At 38.8% G+C, this 20833-nt stretch overlaps 1 protein-coding gene across 1 annotated transcript in view; it reads left to right on the forward strand.

Annotated features, from left to right (window-relative positions):
- Spmip2 (sperm microtubule inner protein 2) overlaps positions 1–20833 on the forward strand; it is a 116321-nt gene that overhangs the window by 63746 nt on the left and 31742 nt on the right. Inside the window, exon 3 of the mRNA XM_070013053.1 lies at positions 12188–12246. Coding sequence (XP_069869154.1) covers positions 12188–12246 — 59 coding nt within the window. The remainder of the gene's footprint in view (positions 1–12187; positions 12247–20833) is intronic.

A 20833-nucleotide genomic window follows, 5' to 3' on the forward strand; every position in this document is an offset into this window, starting at 1 on the left:
GCTGATCACATGTATGGTATATATGTGTACACTGTTATATGTTATAGACCGTGATAGACAATTTGCTCCGGGAAAGTTAGAATGAGTTTGTGACTTTAAATGAGCATCACTATCCCACAATACTGTGAAATTTGGGAAATTATATAATCACTTAATCACAATAAAAAAAAACCACCAGAAAAATAAAATAAATTGTGGAAACCATCCATACAGTCAGTGTGAGAATAACTTGGTAAAGATTTTATTTTCATTATTTTTTAATTTAAGAAACATCACAGCCTTTGGAAATATATCAGAAACAAATCATTGATATTTTGGGATATAAAAAAGCTAACCCTTCCTTCCCTCTCCCAACCTAACTCTTGCCATCCAGGATGTCCTTCCTGACCTTTTATGAACTTATCTGGAAAAAAATTTTGGCAGTATGACAGTGTTGAGTATGTGCAATACCAAAATACATACACAGCATTTCTTAAGAGAGTTCCTTCTCCTTCCTCAAGATTCTCATTTACCTTTGGGCTTATTTAAAGCCATCATGAAACAGTTCTTAGTCTTCAGCCTCACTAAAAATACTACCATAATCTCCAGATTTTTTATTGTTGGATTTGTGTGTTGTGTGTGTGTGTGTGAGAGAGAGAGAGAGAGAGAGAGAGAGAGAGAGAGAGAGAGAGAGAGAGAGAGAGAGAGAGAGAGAGAGAGAGAGAGAGAGAGGGAAGGAGGGAGGGAAAGAGGGAGAGAGAGAGAGTGGTAAATTTGAGTCCTATACTCTACCATTGAGCTGCAAATTACACAACCTATATTGAATATTTAAAAAAGAAAAGCTGAGTGCTGATGGACCACACTGTAAATCTAATTGCTTAGGAGGCTGAGATCTGAAGGTTAAAGTTTGTAGACAAGCCTGGATAGACACTCTTATCTCCAATTAACCAGCAAAAAAAAAAGGAAGTGTTTCTCAAGTAATAGAGCATCAGCCTTGTGCAAAAAAGTGAAGGGACAGCACTCAGGTCCTGAGTTCAAGCCCCAGAATTAGTGCACATGCATACCCACACAGAGATCGAGATAATAAAGCTTCTCCCTTTCAACTAAGTTATAAAAGCAAAGTAGAAATAGCTTTTCTAAAATTAGCCATGCCTTTGCAGACTGATTTTTTTTCCAGATGGCAGTGTGTCTGGTTCTCACGTTTTACTTCTAACAGCTATTTGCATCTTAACAGTTTGTGGTTTAACATAAAAACAATTATATTAGCACTTTTCACTTTTAAGTGCTAGATAAAGTAATAAATATTTGTGATTGTCCTAAAAAGCCCTTAGTAAAGGGGTGCATAGGCTGACCATCTTCAGAATAAACTGAAGGAAGTCATTTTCTTATAAAATCTTCCTTGCATCTGAATTTCCAGAAAATAAATGTTCAGTCTGATGCCTCCTTTCTTTGTCAAACTGTGAGAAAAACAAAGGAGGCCTGTGTCATGGTGATCACCTCCATGCACGGGGTTCTAGGCAGTTCCTTGAAGAACAGAGCATATTGAATAAGCCAGGCACAGAGGGACCAGTTTGGTTTCATCCCCTCATAGGCAGAATGAGTAAGTAAGACACCATCTCACAAAAGCTGAGAGCAGAATGGCAGGTACCAGCAGCTGGGAGATATGGAGGAAGGCAGGATACAAGAAGGAGATCAGAGGACGACAAGTTACACTCAGATAGGAACAAGATGTTCTAGTGTGCTAGTGACCATGGGTAAGAATTCTGAACTTTACATTTCAAAAGCAAAAGAAAGGGCTTAGAAAGTTTTCATGATAAATATGTAAGGGGACAGATATGTTTAAACTCACCTAAACATTTTATACATGGATAAAGCATTGTATGAGGCTCAAATCTGTAATGTTAGGTACTCCTGAGGCAAAAGTCAGGATGATTAAGGTCCAGAGGTAAGTGGAGATAACGAGGGATGGGTAAAAATGATTAAAAACAGGTGTACTTATTGCCTTACTTAGTAACTGTAACCCCTTGCTCATCACCTTTTCAATAAAATTTTTAAAAACTTTTAACAAGTCTGACTTTTGGCTGAGAAGGTGGCTCAGTAGTAGAGTGCTTGCCTTGCATGCATGAGGCCCTGGGTTCGATTCCTCAGCATCACATAAGCAGAAAAAGCAAGAAGTGGCGCTGTGGCTCAAGTAGTAGAGTGCTAGACTTGAGCTGAAGAGCTGAGGTACAGCGCCCAGGCCCAGAGTTCAGGCCCCATGACCAAAAAAAAAAGTCTGACTTTGACTTATAAATAAACTTTACCTGTGGCTACTAAAATAAAAAATATAGCAAGATCCACTTTAACAAATAAGCTGAGTGTGGTAGTATGTGCCTGTGACCCCATGTAGGAGGCATGGGCAGAAGGATCGAGGTCCAAAAGCATGACCCTCTCTCAAATAAATAAAGAGAAGTGACATGGCTCTAGATGTAAAGTACCTACCTACTGAATATGAAGTCTTGAATTCAAACCCCAATACAACTAGAAACAAAAATTATGTGCAAGTTCTATATTCTTGTTGGGTGGGGGGGAACGATCACTCTTGGTCAACATTTTTGTTCACAGTCAGTGCCTTACCACTTGGGCCATACCTCCATCTTCTGCCTTTTTGCAGGTAATTTGGAGATAAAAGTCTCTTAGATTTGCCTGCCTGGGTTGGCTTTGAACAATGATTCTCAGATTTTAGCTTTCTGAGATTATAGGTATGAGCCATGGGTGCCCAGCTTAACTCTAAGTTTTAATGTATCAGTTAAAATAAATTTAAAATATGATTGATGGTTAAAAAATAAATGAAAAGCACAACATGTTTGGTAGATTCTGATGGCCATCCAACCCTGAATGAACTAAGCTCTGTGCTTTCTCTCCCTGTTTGAGATGACTTCATTGATGACCAGGAAAACACATACATGCTACTTTTTACATTGTTCATTAGGATGTAGAGGATGGTGGAGGGGAAAAAAAGAAAGAAAAATGTTTAATGTCATGTGATTTTATCCCTTTGCAAAGAAAACTTAAAGTACCCCAAATTTTAACTTTTGTAGGGTCTGACATATCTTGAAGGTGTACCAACTGTAAACATTAGCTGGCTGCCAGCTGAGATCTGGAGGATCATGATTCAAGGCTAATCTCACCTCAATAAAGTCTGAGAGACTTGATCTCCAAAATAACCAGCCAAAAATGAGCTGGAGATGTGGCTCAAGTGGTAGAATACCAACCATATAAGTATTAGGCTCTAAATACCAGGTTTTTCTTTCAAGGCCAATGCCTTTTATAGAATAGTCAAGCTTCTTTTTTATGTTTTTATTGTAAAAATAGTGTACAGAGGGGCTACAGTTACATGAGTAAGGTAATGAGTACATTTCTTATCAAGCATTGTTAATTACAGTTACATGAGTAAGGTAATGAATACATTTCTTATCAAGCATTGTTAACTTCCTCCTTTGTATTTCCCCTACTATCCCTTCCCTCCCAAGTTGTAAAGCTCATTTTCAACAAAGTGACTTGTATATCTTATTATTACAATGGGTATCCTTATTTCAGCATTTTGCTATTTCCCTTCCCCTCCCCAAATTAGAAAAATGTATATACAAGATACAGGGCACTGACATCAAATACAGTGAAAACAGGGGTTATACCATGGGGGAAGAACATACAAAGAAACAAAAAAAATCACATAGTACATTTTAAATAAGTTAAAAATAATAGCAAGAAAGAAAAAGCCAGTTGTGCCCCTATGTTGGGGTTCATTTCACTTAACATCATCTTATATGGTCATATCTTCATAGGCAAGCTTCTTAAAGTTAGTAATTAACTATATACCTTAGATTCTCAACAAATATTATTTTATACTGATAGAAGACACAGAAAGTTAAGGAAAGTTCATTAATAGAATACATTCTTTTAAATCATAGTATGACTCCATAACCCAGATTTTTTATAGTATGTGAGCTGGTCTTTGGGCTTGAACTTAGGGCCTAGGCACTGTCCCTGAGCTTTTTACATTCAAGGCTAGAGCTCTACCACTTGAGCTATAGCTCCACTCCTGAGAGCCTGGCTTTTTAATGTGTATTCTCAATGAATTCTGAATTTTTTTGCTTGATTTTATAACAGAAGCACAGGTGGATAAAATACCAGGACATCTGTTGTCTAAATCTAGCATTGATCTTATCTTTCTAAGGGAAAATGCTTAAAGTGTGATAAATTTACAAAGATAATTATCATTATTATTCATATACAACACTCTCAGAGTACCTCAACTAGATTGACAAAAATGCATAGAAAATATAAAAGTGATGAAACCTATTCTTTTCTCAGTATTGAGTTTTGGAAACCAAAGAACCTTAATGAGAAAGAGCTCATTAAACACTGAGGGCCTGTGTGGTCCTTGTGCTGTAGTTGGGCACATAAGAAACAGCAAGAAAAACAGGCTCCAGGAGACCCTGGTGACCTTCTTCTGCTGGGGAAGAATTCATGGGAAAGTTTCTTCGTTTTTGTTGTTGACAGTTTCATAGTGGCTTTTTAAAAAACAATTTTAATTTTACTGTAAAGATGCTGTACCGAGGGGTTACAGTTACATGAGTAAGGCAATGAATACATTTCTTTTTTTGTTGTTGTTGTTGGTTGTGGGGCTTGAACTCTGGGCCTGGGTGCTGTCCCTGTGCTCTTCAGCTCAAGGCTAGTGCTATACTACTTGACTATAGCCCCATTTCAATGAATAAATTTCTTGTCAAGCATTGTTACCCCTCCCTTGTTGTTCTCCCATTATCCCTTCCCTTCCCTTCCTGCAATGGGTCATCTTGTGCCATGTTTCAGCATTTTGTTATTCCCCTTCCCCTCCCCAAATTAGACAAATGTATATACAAGATTCAGCAAAATCAAGTACAGTGACAATGGGATATACCATAGGGGGAAGAACACACAAATGAAACAAAAAAATCACATATTACATTAAAAACAACAACAAAGAAAGGCCTCTTGTATCCATATGTTGGGGTTCATTTCTCTTAGCATCATCTTATATGGTCATATGTACATAGCTTTTGAGCTTTTCTGCTCATGTGATAAAATTATCCTAGACGTATACTAATTATTGCAAATGACGGAAACCATGGGTCCTATGTTTCTTTGGGCCTGGCTTACTTCTTTTTATATAATTTTTTCCAAGTCTTTATTTCCTAACAAATGGGGTGGTGTCATTCTTCCTAATGGAAGCAAATAATTCTATTATATATATATATATATATATTTTTTTTTTTTTTTCTTGATCCATTCACCTACTGAGGGGCATCTGGATTGGTTCCATATCTTAGCTATGGTGAATAATGCTGCGATAAACATCGTTGTGCTGGTACCTTTATATGACCTTGTTTGTGATCATTTGGGTAAATGCCCAGAAGTGAGATTGCTGGGTCATAGGGGAGCTCTATATGTATGTGGTCTTTTGAGGAAACTCCATACTTCTTTCCAGAGTTGTTGAACAAGTTCACACTCCCACCAACAATGCAGTAGGGTTCCTTTTTGGTCATATCCCCTCCAGAATCTGTTGTTATTAGATTTCTTGATTATAGCCATTGTAACTGGGGTGAAGTGGGGTAGAATCTCAATGTTGTTTGTTTGTCGGGGTTTTTTGGTTGTTGTTGGTCATAGGGCTTGAACTCTGAGCCTGGGCACTGTCCCTGGGCTCTTCAGCTCAAGGCAAGCATTCTACCACTTGAGCCATAGAACCACTTCCGGTTTTCTAGTGGTTTATTAGAGATAAGAGTCTCACAGGTTTTCCTGCCTGGGCTGGATTTGAACTGCAATCCTCAGATCTCAGCCTCCTGAGTAGTTAGGATTACAGGCGTGAGCCACCACCCAGCTTCAATGTTGTTTTGATTTGCATTTTTTTGGGGGGGGGGGGGAAGGTCCTGTTGTGGAGCCTGAACTCTGGGCCTGGGAGCTGTCCCTCAGCTCTTCAGCTCAAGGCTAGTGCTCTACTACTTGAGCCACAGAGCCACTTCCGGCTTTTTTTCCCTGCTTATGTGGTGCTGAGGAATCAAACCCAGGGCCTCATGTATGCAAAGCTCTACTTAAGCCACCTTTCCAGCCCAGATTTGCATTTCTTTTATGGCCAGAGAAGTTGAGCATTTCTTCATGTGTCTATTGGCCATTCTTATTTCTTCTTCAGAGAGGTCTCTCTTTTAAATCTTTTAGCCCACTTATTAATGGGGTGGTTGTTTCTTTGAGAGTATGTTTTTAGAATATTTAATTTTTTGAGTTCTGAGTATATTTTAGATATGAGGCCCTTGTCTGTTGTGTAGCTAGTGAAGATCTTCTCCCAATCTGTGGGCTTTCGATTGCTCTTACTAGCTATGCCCTTTTCCATGCCAACCCCATTTTCATATGGAACAATAAAAGACCCTGAATAGCAAAAACAATCCTTAGTAGAAAGAACAGTGCTGGAGGAATATTAATACCAGACTTCAAACTCTACTACAAAGCCATAATAATCAAAACAACTTGGTACTGGCACAAGAACAGACTTGAGGACCAATGAAATAGAACTGAAGACCCAGAAATGATCCCACATATCTATACCCACTTAATATTTGATAAGGGAGCCAAAAAAAATAGAATGGAAGAAAGACAGCCTCTTCAGTAAATGGAGCTGGCAAAATTGGTTAAATACCTGTAGGAAACTAAAGTTAGATACTTATATATCACCCTGCACCAGAATCAACTCCAGATGGATTAAAGACCTCAAGTAAAAGCAGATACCCTGAAAACATTACAGAAAGGAACAGGAGAAACTCTAGGGCACAAGCCAAAATTTTCTTAATAAAGAACCAGAAATACAACAAATCAGAATGGCTTTTGTCTGCAGTTATGCTGGATGATCTCAAGCTACACTCCAAATATGATTTGAGCAATGTATGTCTGAGATTGGTTTAATTTGACTCTCTGCTGACACAAAACAGCAGCCATTCAGTCTACCTCTTAGTACCTCCAATTGACTTATACAGGGAAGGTGATAATCCAGAAATGATGAAGGATTGAAATGGAGTTTCTCATGCATTTTTTGCCAAGAGATTAATTTTTACATGAGCAAAAATAAATTGTGTGTGTATGTATGTGTGTGTGTACTGGTACCCTAACTTGAACTCAGCCCTCATACTTAACTGGCTGGTGTTCTACCACTTGAACCATGCCTCTAGTCTGGTATTTTGCTGGTAAATTGGATAAGTAGACTCTCATAGCGTTTTCTACACAAGATGCCTTTGAACTATAATCCTCTAGGTCCCAGCATTTTGAGTAACTAGAATTACAGAAGTGAGCCATGATCACTGGCTTACATTCATCAATTTACAGCAAGCCTATTTGTTCTGAGAACAAACAGGTGGGTCAGAAGCTTGAGGATGGCAGGGTTGGTTGTCAGCTCTCTAAAGCTGACATCAGGGTATTCCTGTGGTGGTGATGTCATCTGAGGCTTGTGGTCTCCCCCACACTCATGTGGTTATGGTAGATTTCAGTTTCTTGTGGTTGTAGCGATGGTTGTTAGCCTGGATCATTCCTTAACCCCTAGAATCAGCCTAAATTCTTACCATATAACCTTTTGACCTTTGAAGCCACCAATAGAGGTCTCCTTTATATCAAACTCCTCTCCTGCTCAATAGCCCCTTGCTAGAAAGGCTCTAGAGTCTTTCAAGAGCTCACCTGATTGAGAATCTCTCTTTCTTAAAGTTAACTCATTTGAGTCCTTCATTGCAACTACAAAAGCCTTTCAGAGTCACACCTAGCCTGGGAGAAAGTGTGTTTACCAGGAGTTGAGAATACCAGCCATTACCAGAATTCTGCCTAAAAGAGATCATAGTAATCCCTGAGATCATTGCTGAACAGATTAGATGAGCTGTGTTCGGAAAGCACTTAGCATAGGATTGGGGAAAACAAGGTTCAATAATGGGATCTAGCAGTATTGATATCTTAATGATATATTTTTCTACTTGTCTAGATTGTGTGTGTGTGTGTGTGTGTGTGTGTGTGTGTGTGTGTGTGTGTGTGCCAGTACTATGGCTTGAACACAGGGCTTTGCATTCTCATTTGGCTTTTTTTGTTCAAGACTGGCACTTAAGTTACAGTTCCACTTCCAGATTTATTTTTCTTTTGGTAGTTAGAGATAAGAATCTCATGGATTTTTGTACCCTTGATCCTTTGATCTCACATCTAAGTGAACTTGGATTTTTTTTAATTGATAGATTTCTCTTCTGATTTCTTTAACAATAATCAACTTAGGTTATTTGTCATTATACTTGTTTTCTTTTTATCATTATCTTTAATCATATAAAGGGGTTTCAACATATCAATTTATGAGTACAATACATCGTGATCAGTGTTACCCTTCTATTATTCTCCCTTTCAACCCCACCCATCCCCTCAAATTATGTGGCTCCATTTTCATATATGTACATTGAATATCATGACTGTATTCATCTGCTCCCCCACCACCTTACCCCTCCTTTGACAAAACATTTTTCAGCGTCCTCATTTTTGTTAAACTTTAAATTAGTTGTTCAGGGTAATAACACCATTGGGAATCCTCTCCTGTGAATATTTCAGTCATTTTCTTTAAACCCTAGAAACATAATAGAATATGTTGGTGGTTATTTGAACACTTCACAGAAAGCAGAGATGCTGGAACTGTTGTTAACAAACACAAAGCCAATGTTTCATCGCTTTGCTGAAAGCGAATGAATGAGTTCAACTAATTAAAAAATATTGAAGTCAAAAGTGGAGCATGATACCATTCAGGTTGGAACTCAGTCTATAACATGGCATAAAGTGAAGGATGTTTGGATTTTTTCACAAGGAAAAAAATGCATCACAGGATGAAGATTTAAACATTGGCATTTCTCAGAAAGAATTGTTTTGTTTCTACCCATGCTCTGAATATAAAATGAATACTTCAAATGCTCCATTCATAGAAAGGTCTTTATGCTCGATCTCCCCACAATGGCCCAGGTCTACAATAGGCAGTGGAATGCAATCTGGTAGCCTAGCCTCTGCAATGCCAGTGCTTCCCACTGGCTGTGGGAAGAAAGCTCTAAGGGGTTAACATTAATATTTTGCAAATTGAGGAAAGTAGAGAAAAAATACATTAGCATGAGAAAAGGTAGCTTAGGGGACCTTTCCACTCAAATGTTTAGTACTGAGAGCTCTATGTTCTCAAGGAGGCCACCAGACAAGGAAATTCTAGTGTACCCACATTCTCTGAATACATTGCTGCTATATTCACACTGCTCAGGAGAAAGACCTCATAGTTATGGGATCGAAAATAGTCCTTTCTAGTAAGAAAAGCCTAGCAAAAGTATTTAGAGTATCATAAAGAAGAGGGTTCCTCCGGGATCCATTCCAGCAGCAAGATTATCTAAGTACGTTAGAGCTCTGCCAGAGGTGGTTGGAGAAAAAAAAGGGAAAGTTGTTGATGGTTTCAGTTTTTAACTAGATGAGTCCCAAATGTCTGCAATTAATTGAACTCCAACTTAACAGATTTGTCTCATTCAGAAATTGTGTCTGAATGTAATTAGTGGGTGGTCCCCTTTTGTTAAAGTGTAGAGTTGTTTATATATGGTTTTGTAATAAATATCCAAGTTGAAGCTCTAATTATTTTTGCCAGTAACAAGTAGTCAAAATAAATGTAAAAGGTTTTCATTGATTTCTATAAAATGCAATTGAATAGATGTTTTTATGAAGATATTAAATTATTTTTTATTTAGTTTTTGATGGTTCTGGGGATTGAACTTAGAACCTTGTGCTTACTATGCAGGCTCTCTGCCACTTGAGCCACATCCTAAACCCTTCTTTCGTTTATTTTATTTTTGCCAGTATTAGGGCTTGAACTCAGGGCTTGAACTCAGGGCTTCATGCTAGGCATGTGTTTTATCACTTAGCCATACCTCTATATCTTCATACACACATATATTTGCACTAGCCTTCAGCAAAAGCTCAGGGACAGCTTAATGGATAAAATCAATTTTCAGGCAATGATGTGATAGATATGTCAGGAATCAGTTTAATAATGAAGCAATTCCATGACTTTTAAAAATATGCAGATTACTACTTTTGCATTTGCTACAGAATGAGGAGGCATCTTACTCCTTTCCTTTGTTCACTCATTTCATATGTGGACATTGAAGAGGTCAAGGTTGCTGGTTTTTTGGTTTGTGCAGGTGAAATACATAGTAAAACAATCCATAGACCCTCTGTAGCAGCCAACAAGCAAAGTTATTTTTTTAAGCCAGAGTTTGGGGGGAAAGGAAGGAAAAAAGGGAAGGTCTTAAAAATGAATCTGGGCACCCACCAGTGGCTCATGCCTAGTTACTCAGGAGGCTAATGTCTGAAGAATGCAGGAAAATTCATAAAACTCTTATCTCCAGTGAACAAGCAAAAGGCCCAAAGTGATAATGCAACAGTTCTTTTTTTTCTTTTTTTTAAATTTAATTTTATTTTATTTGTGAACATACTGTACAGAGGAGTTACAATTACATGGGCAGGATAATGCGTACATTTCTTACCAAGCATTGCAGCCTCCTCCTTTGTTTACCCTTCACATCCCTTCCCAGCCTCCCCCCTCCCCCCCAATCCCAATCCTTCTCCTTCCCCCCCCTTCCCCCCAATGCAACAGTTCTGAGTGAAAAAGCTAAGCAAGAGTATAAAGCCCTGAGTTCAAGCTCCAGTAATGGCACAGTGAATAAATAAATAATCAAATAAATAAATATTAGGAAAATATAAAAATGGTACTAGGTCATTTATTTGATGCTAAACTTGTAATACTAGATCACTGCTTTCTGAGATGCTATGAAGTTGGTGCCGATTCAATGTAAGTAAAAAATTAATTGCAATGCTGCTGATCACATATATGGTATATAACATGTGAACACCGTTATATGTTACAGACTGTGATAGACAATTTGCTCCAGGAAAGTTAGAATGAACTTGTGACTTTAAATGAACATCATTATTCCACAATACTGTGAAATTCCGGAAATTATGTAATCACTTAATCACAATTTAAAAAAAAAAAGAACCTTGGGGAAGGGAGGGGGGATGGTAGGGGGAAAACAATGGAGGGGGTAACAATGTTCAAGAGGAAGTGTACTCATTACCTCACTCATGTAACTGTAACCCTCTGTATAGTATCTTTACAAAAAAAAAAAAAGGTAGTAACATGAAGAAGAGGTTGAGGAAATAATACTTTATCAACCAAACAAAGAAGAGTTAAAACATCTATAATATATGGGACCAAAATTACACAAGCAGCTGTTTCACAGTTGTCACTCATTTCTAGATGAAAGACAAAGTCGGTCAGTCTGACAGTGAAGGGTTTCTTTCTTGGAGGCATTTTAGTCCTATGAATAAACGGCATCAGTTGATTCCTAAAAAAAAAAAAAATTAATTGCAAACTTAGGTGAAATACTTTTTGATAATTCATATCTTGTTTTCCCAACTCTAGTATGGAAAAACCTAGAAATAATGACAGAATCAAACCCTCACTAATGTGAGTTTCCTTGTTTCCCCACTTTTCAGGGTCTGGGGAAGGAATGATATGTAGTGATCATTCATTCACTGAAAATAGGTCATTCCAGGGCACATGGAGTGTGTGGGAAATAGTTTGAATATGGAAATTTCTGCTAAGCTGCCAATATTCTATGCTTTCTGAAGGGAGTTTTCTGATCTGCACTTTTTATAGGTGTGTCCATCCAGCTCTTTCCTACGATACTGCCATTGCATTTTCTACCTGTGAGAAGATAAAGTAGTAAAAGCTAGAAAAAAAAGAAAAAGAAAAAGCTAGAAAGTAGAGAAAGATAGACTATTTGTGCAAATAGTAAAGAGTAATTCAGAATGCTGCTTATTCATAGTCATAGGACAGGAAGTAGCTAAGGCAGGATGGATGAGACTGCTCTCAACTTGTCCTACCTTGCCCCAAGGAAAGTGGAACCCATCAGGCCATCTTATGGGCTTAGTCTTACAGTTCAGGAAACAAGACACGTAATTTCTCTTGGTTTCCTTGCAACTGAATTTAGCATTTCCTATTTAACTTCTCAACCTAACTTTCTTCTTGATTAGGAAAATAGACCTTTAGCCTATTGGTGCTTGTTTGCATAGGTGTGATGGTACTTTTTTTTTCTTTCTACAGCATGGAGAACTAAGTCTTGGTGCCCTTGATAAGTTAACCCACAGATATCAAAACCCATGGTGAGTACATATATATATACACATATATATATATATATATATATATATTTGTGTGTGTACGTGTGTGTGGTGTGTGTGTGTGTATACGTATGTATGTGTTTTCCTGGGGTTGACCTAAGAACCTTGTGATTGCTCTGTCACTCAAACTACACCCCCTAGTCTTTTTTATTTTTATTCTGCTTTTGAGATAGAATCTTGCTTTGTTCAGAATGGCCTAGAACTCAAGATTCTCCTGCTTCTGTTACATAGTGGCACACACCACTATTTAACTCTTTTTTTTTTTTGGGTCCAGTCGTGGGGCCTGAACTCTGGGCTTGGGCGCTGTCCCTCAGCTCTTCAGCTCAAGGATAGCGCTCTACCACTTGAGCCACAGCGCCACTTCCAGCTTTTTTCTTATATGGTGCTGAGGAATCGAACCCAGGGCCTCAGGCATGCAAGGCAAGCACTCTACCACTGAGCCAACTTCCCAGCCCACTATTTAACTTTTTAAACTACATTACCACTTTTTTTTACCTCATATAGATTTAGAAAATGAAAGTTATGAATTTTTGTTTTATTTATTTTTATGCTGGTCTGGGGCTTGAACTAAGGGCCTGGGTACTGTCCCATTACTTTTTCACTCAAAGCTGGTACTAGACCATTTGAGACACACCTCCAATTCTAGTTTTATGCTCATAGAGTCTCCAAGAGCTAGGTGCTGAGGGCACATGCCTGTAATCCTAGCTACTCCGGAGGCTGAGATCTGAGGATTTTTGGTTCAAAGCCTAGTCAGGCAGGAAAGTCCATGAGACTTTTGGGGGGGGGATGTCCAGTCATGGGGTCTGAACTCTGGGCCTGGGCGCTGTCCCCCAGCTCTTCAGCTCAAGGCTAGCGCTCTACCACTTGAGCCACAGCACCACTTCTGGCTTTTTTTTTTTTTTTTTTTTTTGCTTATGTGGTGCTGAGGAATTGAACCCAGGGCCTCAGGCATGCAAGGCAAGCGCTCTACCACTGAGCCACCTTCCCAGCCCCTCCATAAGACTCTTATCCCCGATTAATCACCAGAAAACTAGAAGTGATGTTCTGGCTCAAAGTTGTAAAGTGCTAACCTCAGCAAAAAAAAAAAAAAAAAAAAAAAAAAAAGAGCTCAGGGACAGTGCCCAGGCCCTATGTTAAGCCCCATGACCAAAACAAACAAACAAACAAAAAAAAAAAAACTCTCATAGACTTTCCAGCCTTGGCTGGCTTTGAACCATGATCTGAGCTTCCTGAGTAGCTAAAGTTATAGGTGTGAGCCACAAGTGCTTAGTAAATTTTTGTTTTAGTGAACAGAATGAAGTTTGTTATCTTCTAGGCCTAATTAGGGAATGGAAAGTAAAAGAAGCAGAATTATAACAAAAAATTAATAGAATACAGTGGGGGAAAGAGATACACACCTACAGCAATTAAGAATGAGAGATGCAAGCCTACAGTGATTAAGAATGGTACCTGAATTAACTGCAACTTTATAACTAATGCTTTCTGTGGGGGAAAAAAAACATATAAAGGGGTCTTTGCTGTTGTTTTTAAAAACACTCCTTTCATGCTGTTGGCCTAGAAACAATAATAATGGGTAGCCTTGGTTAATAAATATAATCTTGCTAAAGACACAGAGGAGCTTGAATTCATGCTGTCTTTGGGTAGCTTGTAGTGAGAAGCAACATGTTAGTTGATGGCTTGTGAAATTGTGGGAAAAGAGCAAAAACTAAGCTTGTCTTGGAGACAAAGCATAGAATTCAGACTTCTGAGTGGGAGGGGTCAACTAGCTCTCACAACATGGAGGATTAAATGTTATCTTTGTTGTTGTAAGGTCTTGGATGTGAGTTTCCAAGGCCTGTTTTTCCTGTGTTCAGTTCTGAAGGGTACACTGACATATGCAAAAAGATTAGATTTGAGTCTCTTTCTCTGTACAACAAACCCTACCTGTCAAAGGCTTATCAGGTACTTCAGGTACTATTTCAAGACGATCTCACTGGTAATTTCTAACAGGTTTGTTGGGCTCAGGTATTTATAAAACTACCATCCTCTGAGAGATAAGGTGAGAACCAAGTGGATAAAACCAAGGGAAGAGGAAGAGCTGAGGGCAGCCACCCAGGGCCAGGTAAATGAAAAACCAGGGAGGAAAGGCAGTTTAGGACAACAAAGGGTAATAACCACTGGGCAAATTTTAAAGGAGGATTTAATATCACTAGGCACTGGTGGCTAATGCCTGTAATCCTAGTTAGAGAGGAGGCTAAGATCTGAGGATCATGGTTCAAAGTTAGCCAGGAAAGTCGATGTGACTTTTATCTCTAATTAACTACCAAAAAAAGCTAGAATTGGAGCTGTGCTTCAAGTGGTAGAGCACTAGCCTTAAGCATAAAAATTTAGAAACAGCATATAGGCCTTGGGTTCAAGCTCCAGGACTGGCAACAAAAAGGAGGGTGGGTAGGGGCTTAATATGAGAAAACAATTAATAGCTTGGGTTATAGTGGCCTCAAAAAAGCAGAGTGATTTGAGTCAAAGTGATTTATCACCAGTGATAATGTTTGTATATTGACAATAGACCAGAGTCCTTTTGTTTATGAGTAGCTTTGAAATCTTTTATTTTTTTGTTACTGAGTTTTTATGTGGGTATTAGGGTAATCCAGACCTCACACTCCTTTTTTCACTCAAAGCTGGCACTCTACTTTGTGAGTCACACCTCCATTTCTGGCTTTTTGCTGGTTCATTAGAGATAAAAGTCTCTTGGATTTTTCTTCCTGGGCTGGCTTTGAACTGCAATCCTTAGACCTCAGCCTGCTGGGTAGCTAGGATTACAGGCCTGAGCCACCAGCACTTGGCCATAACTTCAGAATTTTTAACTGACTTGAAATTAGTTAAATAATCATTTGAATGCAGTGTCCAAATGCAATGCTTCTTTTTCCCTTCCATGTAAAGCTGAATTGAATCTACTGTGTGTTGGGAAATTTATTGCTTTAAAGATTAATGAAGAGGGGCTAGGAAGGTGGCTCAGTGGTAGAGTGCTTGCCTTGCATGCAGAGACCCTGGGTTCGATTCCTCAGTACCACATAAGCAAAAAGAAAAAAGCCAGAAGTGGCGCTGTGGCTCAGGTGGTAGAGCGCTAGCCTTGAGCTGAAGAGCTGAGGGACAGTGCCCAGGCCCAGCGTTCAGGCCCCATAACTGGACCCAAATATATATATATATATTTATATATATATATATATATATAAAAGATTAATGAAGATACTCTGGGTGCTGGTGGCTCACACCTGTAATCCTAGCTACTCAGAAGCCTGAGATCTAAGGATCATGGTTCAAAGCCAGCCTAGGCAGGGAAGGCCATGAGACTCTTATCTCCAGAAAAATGGAAGTGGCACTGTGGCTTAAGTAGTAGAGCACTAGCCTTGAGCTAAAAAGCAGAGGCACAGTGCCTAGGCCCAGAGTTCAAGCCCCATGACTGACCAAAAAAAAAAAAAAAAAAAAAGATTAATGAAGATGTGCCTTAGAAGATGTGACATGATGACGTGTATCAGGTGGTTGGAATGTAAAATGATAAGCAGGGCCCTCACTCTCAAGCTGCTCATAGACTTTCAAGATAGACAGATGTGAGCAGAGGTGGCCAGGCAAAGCACACCACAGGAGAATGGTGATTGGGTGTGGGGTAGCCCTTTTGTTTTCTTCAGAAATAAAACAAACATGTTCTTGTTTTAAAAGCTCATTTCTCTAGATATGTAGCCAGATGATTTAATCATTTTTATATAGTCTCTTCTGTTTGTAATTGGATGTTTTCCAACACATACAGACAGTACTTGTAATTGCAACAAAAAGACTGAAAAGTGCAGATAGGAAGTATAGGAACAGCTTGCAGAGCAGAGATCATAAGAAAATGCACTAGTAAATGAAGAATTGGCAGGACTTTTTGTTTTAAAGGTAACAAAACTCTTTCAAAGCTGCATTTGAAGACCCACCCAATCCTGAGCTTTTAGCAAGTATTGGAAAGCAGACTTTAACAATTTAAACTCTGCCTTTCTCTTTTATTTTCTGACAATCAAAATCTTTTTACAATAATCTTTTGTATGTGTCAAACTGCTTTTTGGTATTGTGACAAAATACTCCAGATGATCAACTTAAAAGAAGGAAAGAGTTTGATGTTTGGTATTGATATTCCTCCAGCACTGTTCTTTCTGCTAAGCATTGTTTTTTGCTATTCGGGGTCTTTTATTGTTCCATATGAATTTTTGGATTGCTTCTTCAATTTCATTGAAGAATGAGGTTGAGATATTGATGGGTATTGCATTGAATTTGTAGACAGCCTTTGGCAGTATTGCCATTTTCATGATGTTGATCCTCCCAATCCAGGACATGGGAGGTTTTTCCACTTCCTTAGTTCTGCTTTAATTTCCTTTTTCAGGTTTTTAAAGTTTTCATCATAGCGTCCTTCACTTCCTTGATTAAGTTAATTACTAGGTATTTTATTTTTTGGAGGGGTGGTTATTACAAAGGGAGTTGCTTTCCTGATTTTAGCCACACTCTTCTCATTATTAGCATACAGAAAAGCCATTGATCTTTTTTTCTTTTGTCGGTTGTGGGGCTTGAACTTTGGACCTGGCCACTGTCCCTAAGCTCTTCAGCTCAAGGCTAGTGCTCTACCACTTGAGCCACAGTGCCAATCCTGGTTTTCTGGTGGTTAATTGGGGACTTTCCTTCCCCGGGCTGGCTTTGAACCACAGTCCTCTCAGATCTCAGCGTCCTGAGTAGCTGGGATTACAGGCATGAGCCACCAGCACCTGGCTAAGTCATTGGTTTTTGAGGGTTAATTTTATACCCTGATATTTTGCCGAAGTTTCAGATCAGCTAAAGTAATTTGGAATTGGAGTCCATTGGGATTTTTTAAATACAAGATCATGTTGTCTGCAAAGAGAGAGAGTTTTGCTTCATCTTTCCCTGTTTGGATCCCCTTTGTGTTAGCATCTTGCCTTATTGCTCTAGTTGGGCATTCTAATACTAAATTGAAGAGGAGTGGAGAGAGCGGACATCCTCACATTATTTACCATAGTTAAGATATGGAGCCAACCCAGATGCCCCTCAGTAGATGAGTGGATCAAGAAAATGTGATACACACACACACACACACACACACACACACACACACACACACACACACACACACACACACAAACACACAATGGAATTCTATGCTTCCATCAGAAAGACTGATACCACTCCATTTTTAAGGAAATGGAAAGACTTAGAAAAAAACATATGAAGTGAAGTAAACCAGACCCAAAGAAACATAGGTTCCATGGTTTCCTTTACAGTAATTAGTATATGTCTAGGGTAATCTTAGCAGATGAGTAGAATATCTCAACAGCTATATACATATGGCCATATAAGATGATTCTAAGCAAAGTGAACTCCAAGACATGACGTAAGAGTTTTTTCTTGGTTGTTGTTTTTAAAGTACTGTGTGATTTTTTTTTGTATGTTTGTCCATCTATGGTATGTCTTCTGTTGTTACTGTATTTCATTTTGGTACCCTAGTATTGAATTAGAGAAGGGACAGGGAACAATAGAGTGGTGAAACAAAGGACAAGGGGGGGGGGAATCAATGCAACAGTGATATGCACAAGACAATATGTTGGAAATGATCTGTACAACTTGGGGAGCCGTGTTGCGGGGAGGGAAAGTAGGAAAAAATTGAGGGAAGGGAAACAAGGTTGACAAGAAATGTACTCATTACCTTACTTATGTAACTGTAACCCCTCTGTACATCATTTTGACAATAAAAAAATTAAAAAAAAACAGTACTGCACTAAAGAAAAAGAAAGAAAGAAAGATTTGTTTGGGCTCTTAGTACAGAGGTTTCAATCCACCATCACTTTTCCTGTTGCTTATGCATGGGGTGAGTGGCACAGTACCTCATGTGGAACAGGGGCATAGTTCACCTAGTGGTAGGGGGAGGTAGCAAGAGAGACAGGAAGGAACAATAGGCCCAATATCTCCTTCAAGGGTACATCTCCAGTGACCTAGCTTCCTTCTTTGAGGCTCAACCTCCTAAAGTTCCATCATCCCCCAACAGTTTTACAGACTGGAGACCAAGACTTGGGACAGGTCTTTGGAGACATTCAGGATTCAAGCAATCTCAAGGTTCTTGAGTCATTGAACTCTGAAAATTTATTATTATTAGAGGCAAAACTCCCTTAGCTATTTGGAGTATAACTTCTTGTTTTGCTAGTTGGGATTATGGTGTAATTAAATAGTGAACATGAGAGTCCTCTTAAAGATCAAGGTTTTTCTAGAGCTTCATTGAAATATACAAGTGTGGAAAGGGAGAACACTCCTGTTAGTCCTTTCTATTATTTTTTCTTTCTTGTCCTAGAGTTTGAACTCAGGGGCTCACACTTGCTAGGCAAAATGCTCTACCACTGAACCACAAACTCCAACTCCTTTTTCATTTAATTTTTGGGGGGATTTTTTTGGTTTGGTTGGTTTTTTTTTAATTGGGTCTCATGCTTTTTGCCCAGGTTAATCTCCGATCAGGAGATTACTGGTATAAACCACCATGCTCTTAGCTTTCTTTCTATTCTTTTTTTTTTTTTTTGAGAGGAGACATATTATACTTGAACTTAGGGCCTCACAATAGCAGTCATGTTTCTAGTCCCCTAATCCATCTTTGCTTTAGTTATTTTCAGATAAGGGCTCACATTTTTGCCCTGGGCTAGTCTCAGACTACAGTCCACCTATCTATGTTATCCACTTAGCTGAGATTAGAAGCATAATTGCCATGTCCAGTTTATTGTTTGAGATGGGGTTTTACTTTTTTTGCTCAGGCTGGCTTCAAACTCTGATCTTCCTAATCTCTGCCTCCAAAGTAGATGGGATTATAAACATTCACTATCTTGCCTGGCCTCTTGATTCAGTAAATGTGCTGTGTCATTTTCAAATCAAAAGCAAGTATTAGTGATTAATTGGTCATTTGTCTTCTTTCCAGTGTGTGTTGATTTTCTTTCCCTTAGAGCAAGTGAGATAACAAGGGTATGTTACAAATCCAAACCTGCAACTTAAAATGTCCCTCAAATTAAAAATACTCAAGACATTGATTCGGGACCTCACTGCCATGTTTACAGATCAGAAAAAAAAGAAGGTGGGAAAGTACTTTTGTAAATAGTCTCTGGAAATCTTTCCCACTTTCTTAATGCCACACTTAGAATCTGTGGAAAACCATTTCAGGTCATGAAATGAACTAGTCTTTGACATCTTTCCATTAGTCACCCAGTCAGAAAAAGAAGCTACAATAGGAGCTCACACAGAGAATTTGGCCCAGACACCATCTCCCACCAATCTGACATAGCATTCACAGGTCCAGCTTCTCCCCTCCCTCCCTCCTTTCATTACTTTCTTTCTTCATTCCTTTCTTGGCAGTACTGAGGTTTGAACTCAGATCCTTGAGCTCGCTAAGGATATCCTATTATCATTAAGCCTTGCCTCCAGCCTTGATTTTTGCTGGATGTTTTCAGATAAGGTCTTGCTTCCTGATTGGGCCCTACTTATGTTAGGGCTACCTAGTTGCTAGGATAACTGGCACACACCACATGTCTAGCTTCTTCATTGAGAAGGGATCTTGTAAACATTTTTCTGCTTAGGCATGCCTCAGATTGTGATTCCAACAATTTCAGCCTCCCAAGTAGCCAGAATCCTCATCTTGCTTCCATATGTATTTTTTTAATCTACTTTTTTTGTCATACCTGGAATAATTTTTTAACTACTTCAAAACCCTTCCTCATATGAATTTTTGATTTTTTCATATGATCAGGAATTAGTCACTCAATTGTAATTCTGTAATTATTCCTTTAGTGCATACTATTGATTTAGTTATCACACTATGTGGTACGTCTTAAAGCATTGGGGAAATAAAGATAAAATTTAAAAGTCACATGAGATCAAGAAGGAGACACAAAAATAGGACATCATAACAACAATTTAATCTGAAAGAAGACTGAACAGGAGGCAGTGTTCCATGGCTGCTCACAGTGGGAGACAACTCTAGCTCCCTGGAAGCCCTGTTCACACTTCAAAACACAATCTGGACACATTCCCTCCTGTGCATCCTTTAACACTTTCATAGGCTTCAGTTCTGATTCTACTTTTAAGCCTATGACTCAACTCCACTGTGTGTTGATCTTCCCTCAGAAGACTGTGAGGAATAGAAATGCTGTGACTTTTCTTTCTTTCCTTATTTCCCTTATTTAGCCCAGTCCTTGGCATTTACAAGGCACTCAATGCATCTCCATTCAATTATATATAAAAATCAGATCTGGTCCTTACTGCATGAATAGCAGCACAGATTGGTAGAGATCAGGATGAGGAAATAAATGAGGTCAGTTTTGAGGACTTCCTGGTAGAAGATAAAAGGGTTTGAAAGGAACCTTTTAGGAAAATGTTTAGCTTCCTCCTTGTGTGAATTTTTCACACATGTAAATTAAAGACTCACTGAAATGAGGACATCTACAGGCTTATTCATGTGCAAATATTGTTCTAGAAGGGAATGATGACATGCCTGTGGCCTATATCATGACATGGTTGTCGG

This window comes from Dipodomys merriami, unplaced genomic scaffold (assembly GCF_024711535.1).
Source record: "Dipodomys merriami isolate MVZ:Mamm:240054 unplaced genomic scaffold, mDipMer1.0.p SCAF_9, whole genome shotgun sequence".
Taxonomy (NCBI): Eukaryota; Metazoa; Chordata; class Mammalia; order Rodentia; family Heteromyidae; genus Dipodomys; species Dipodomys merriami.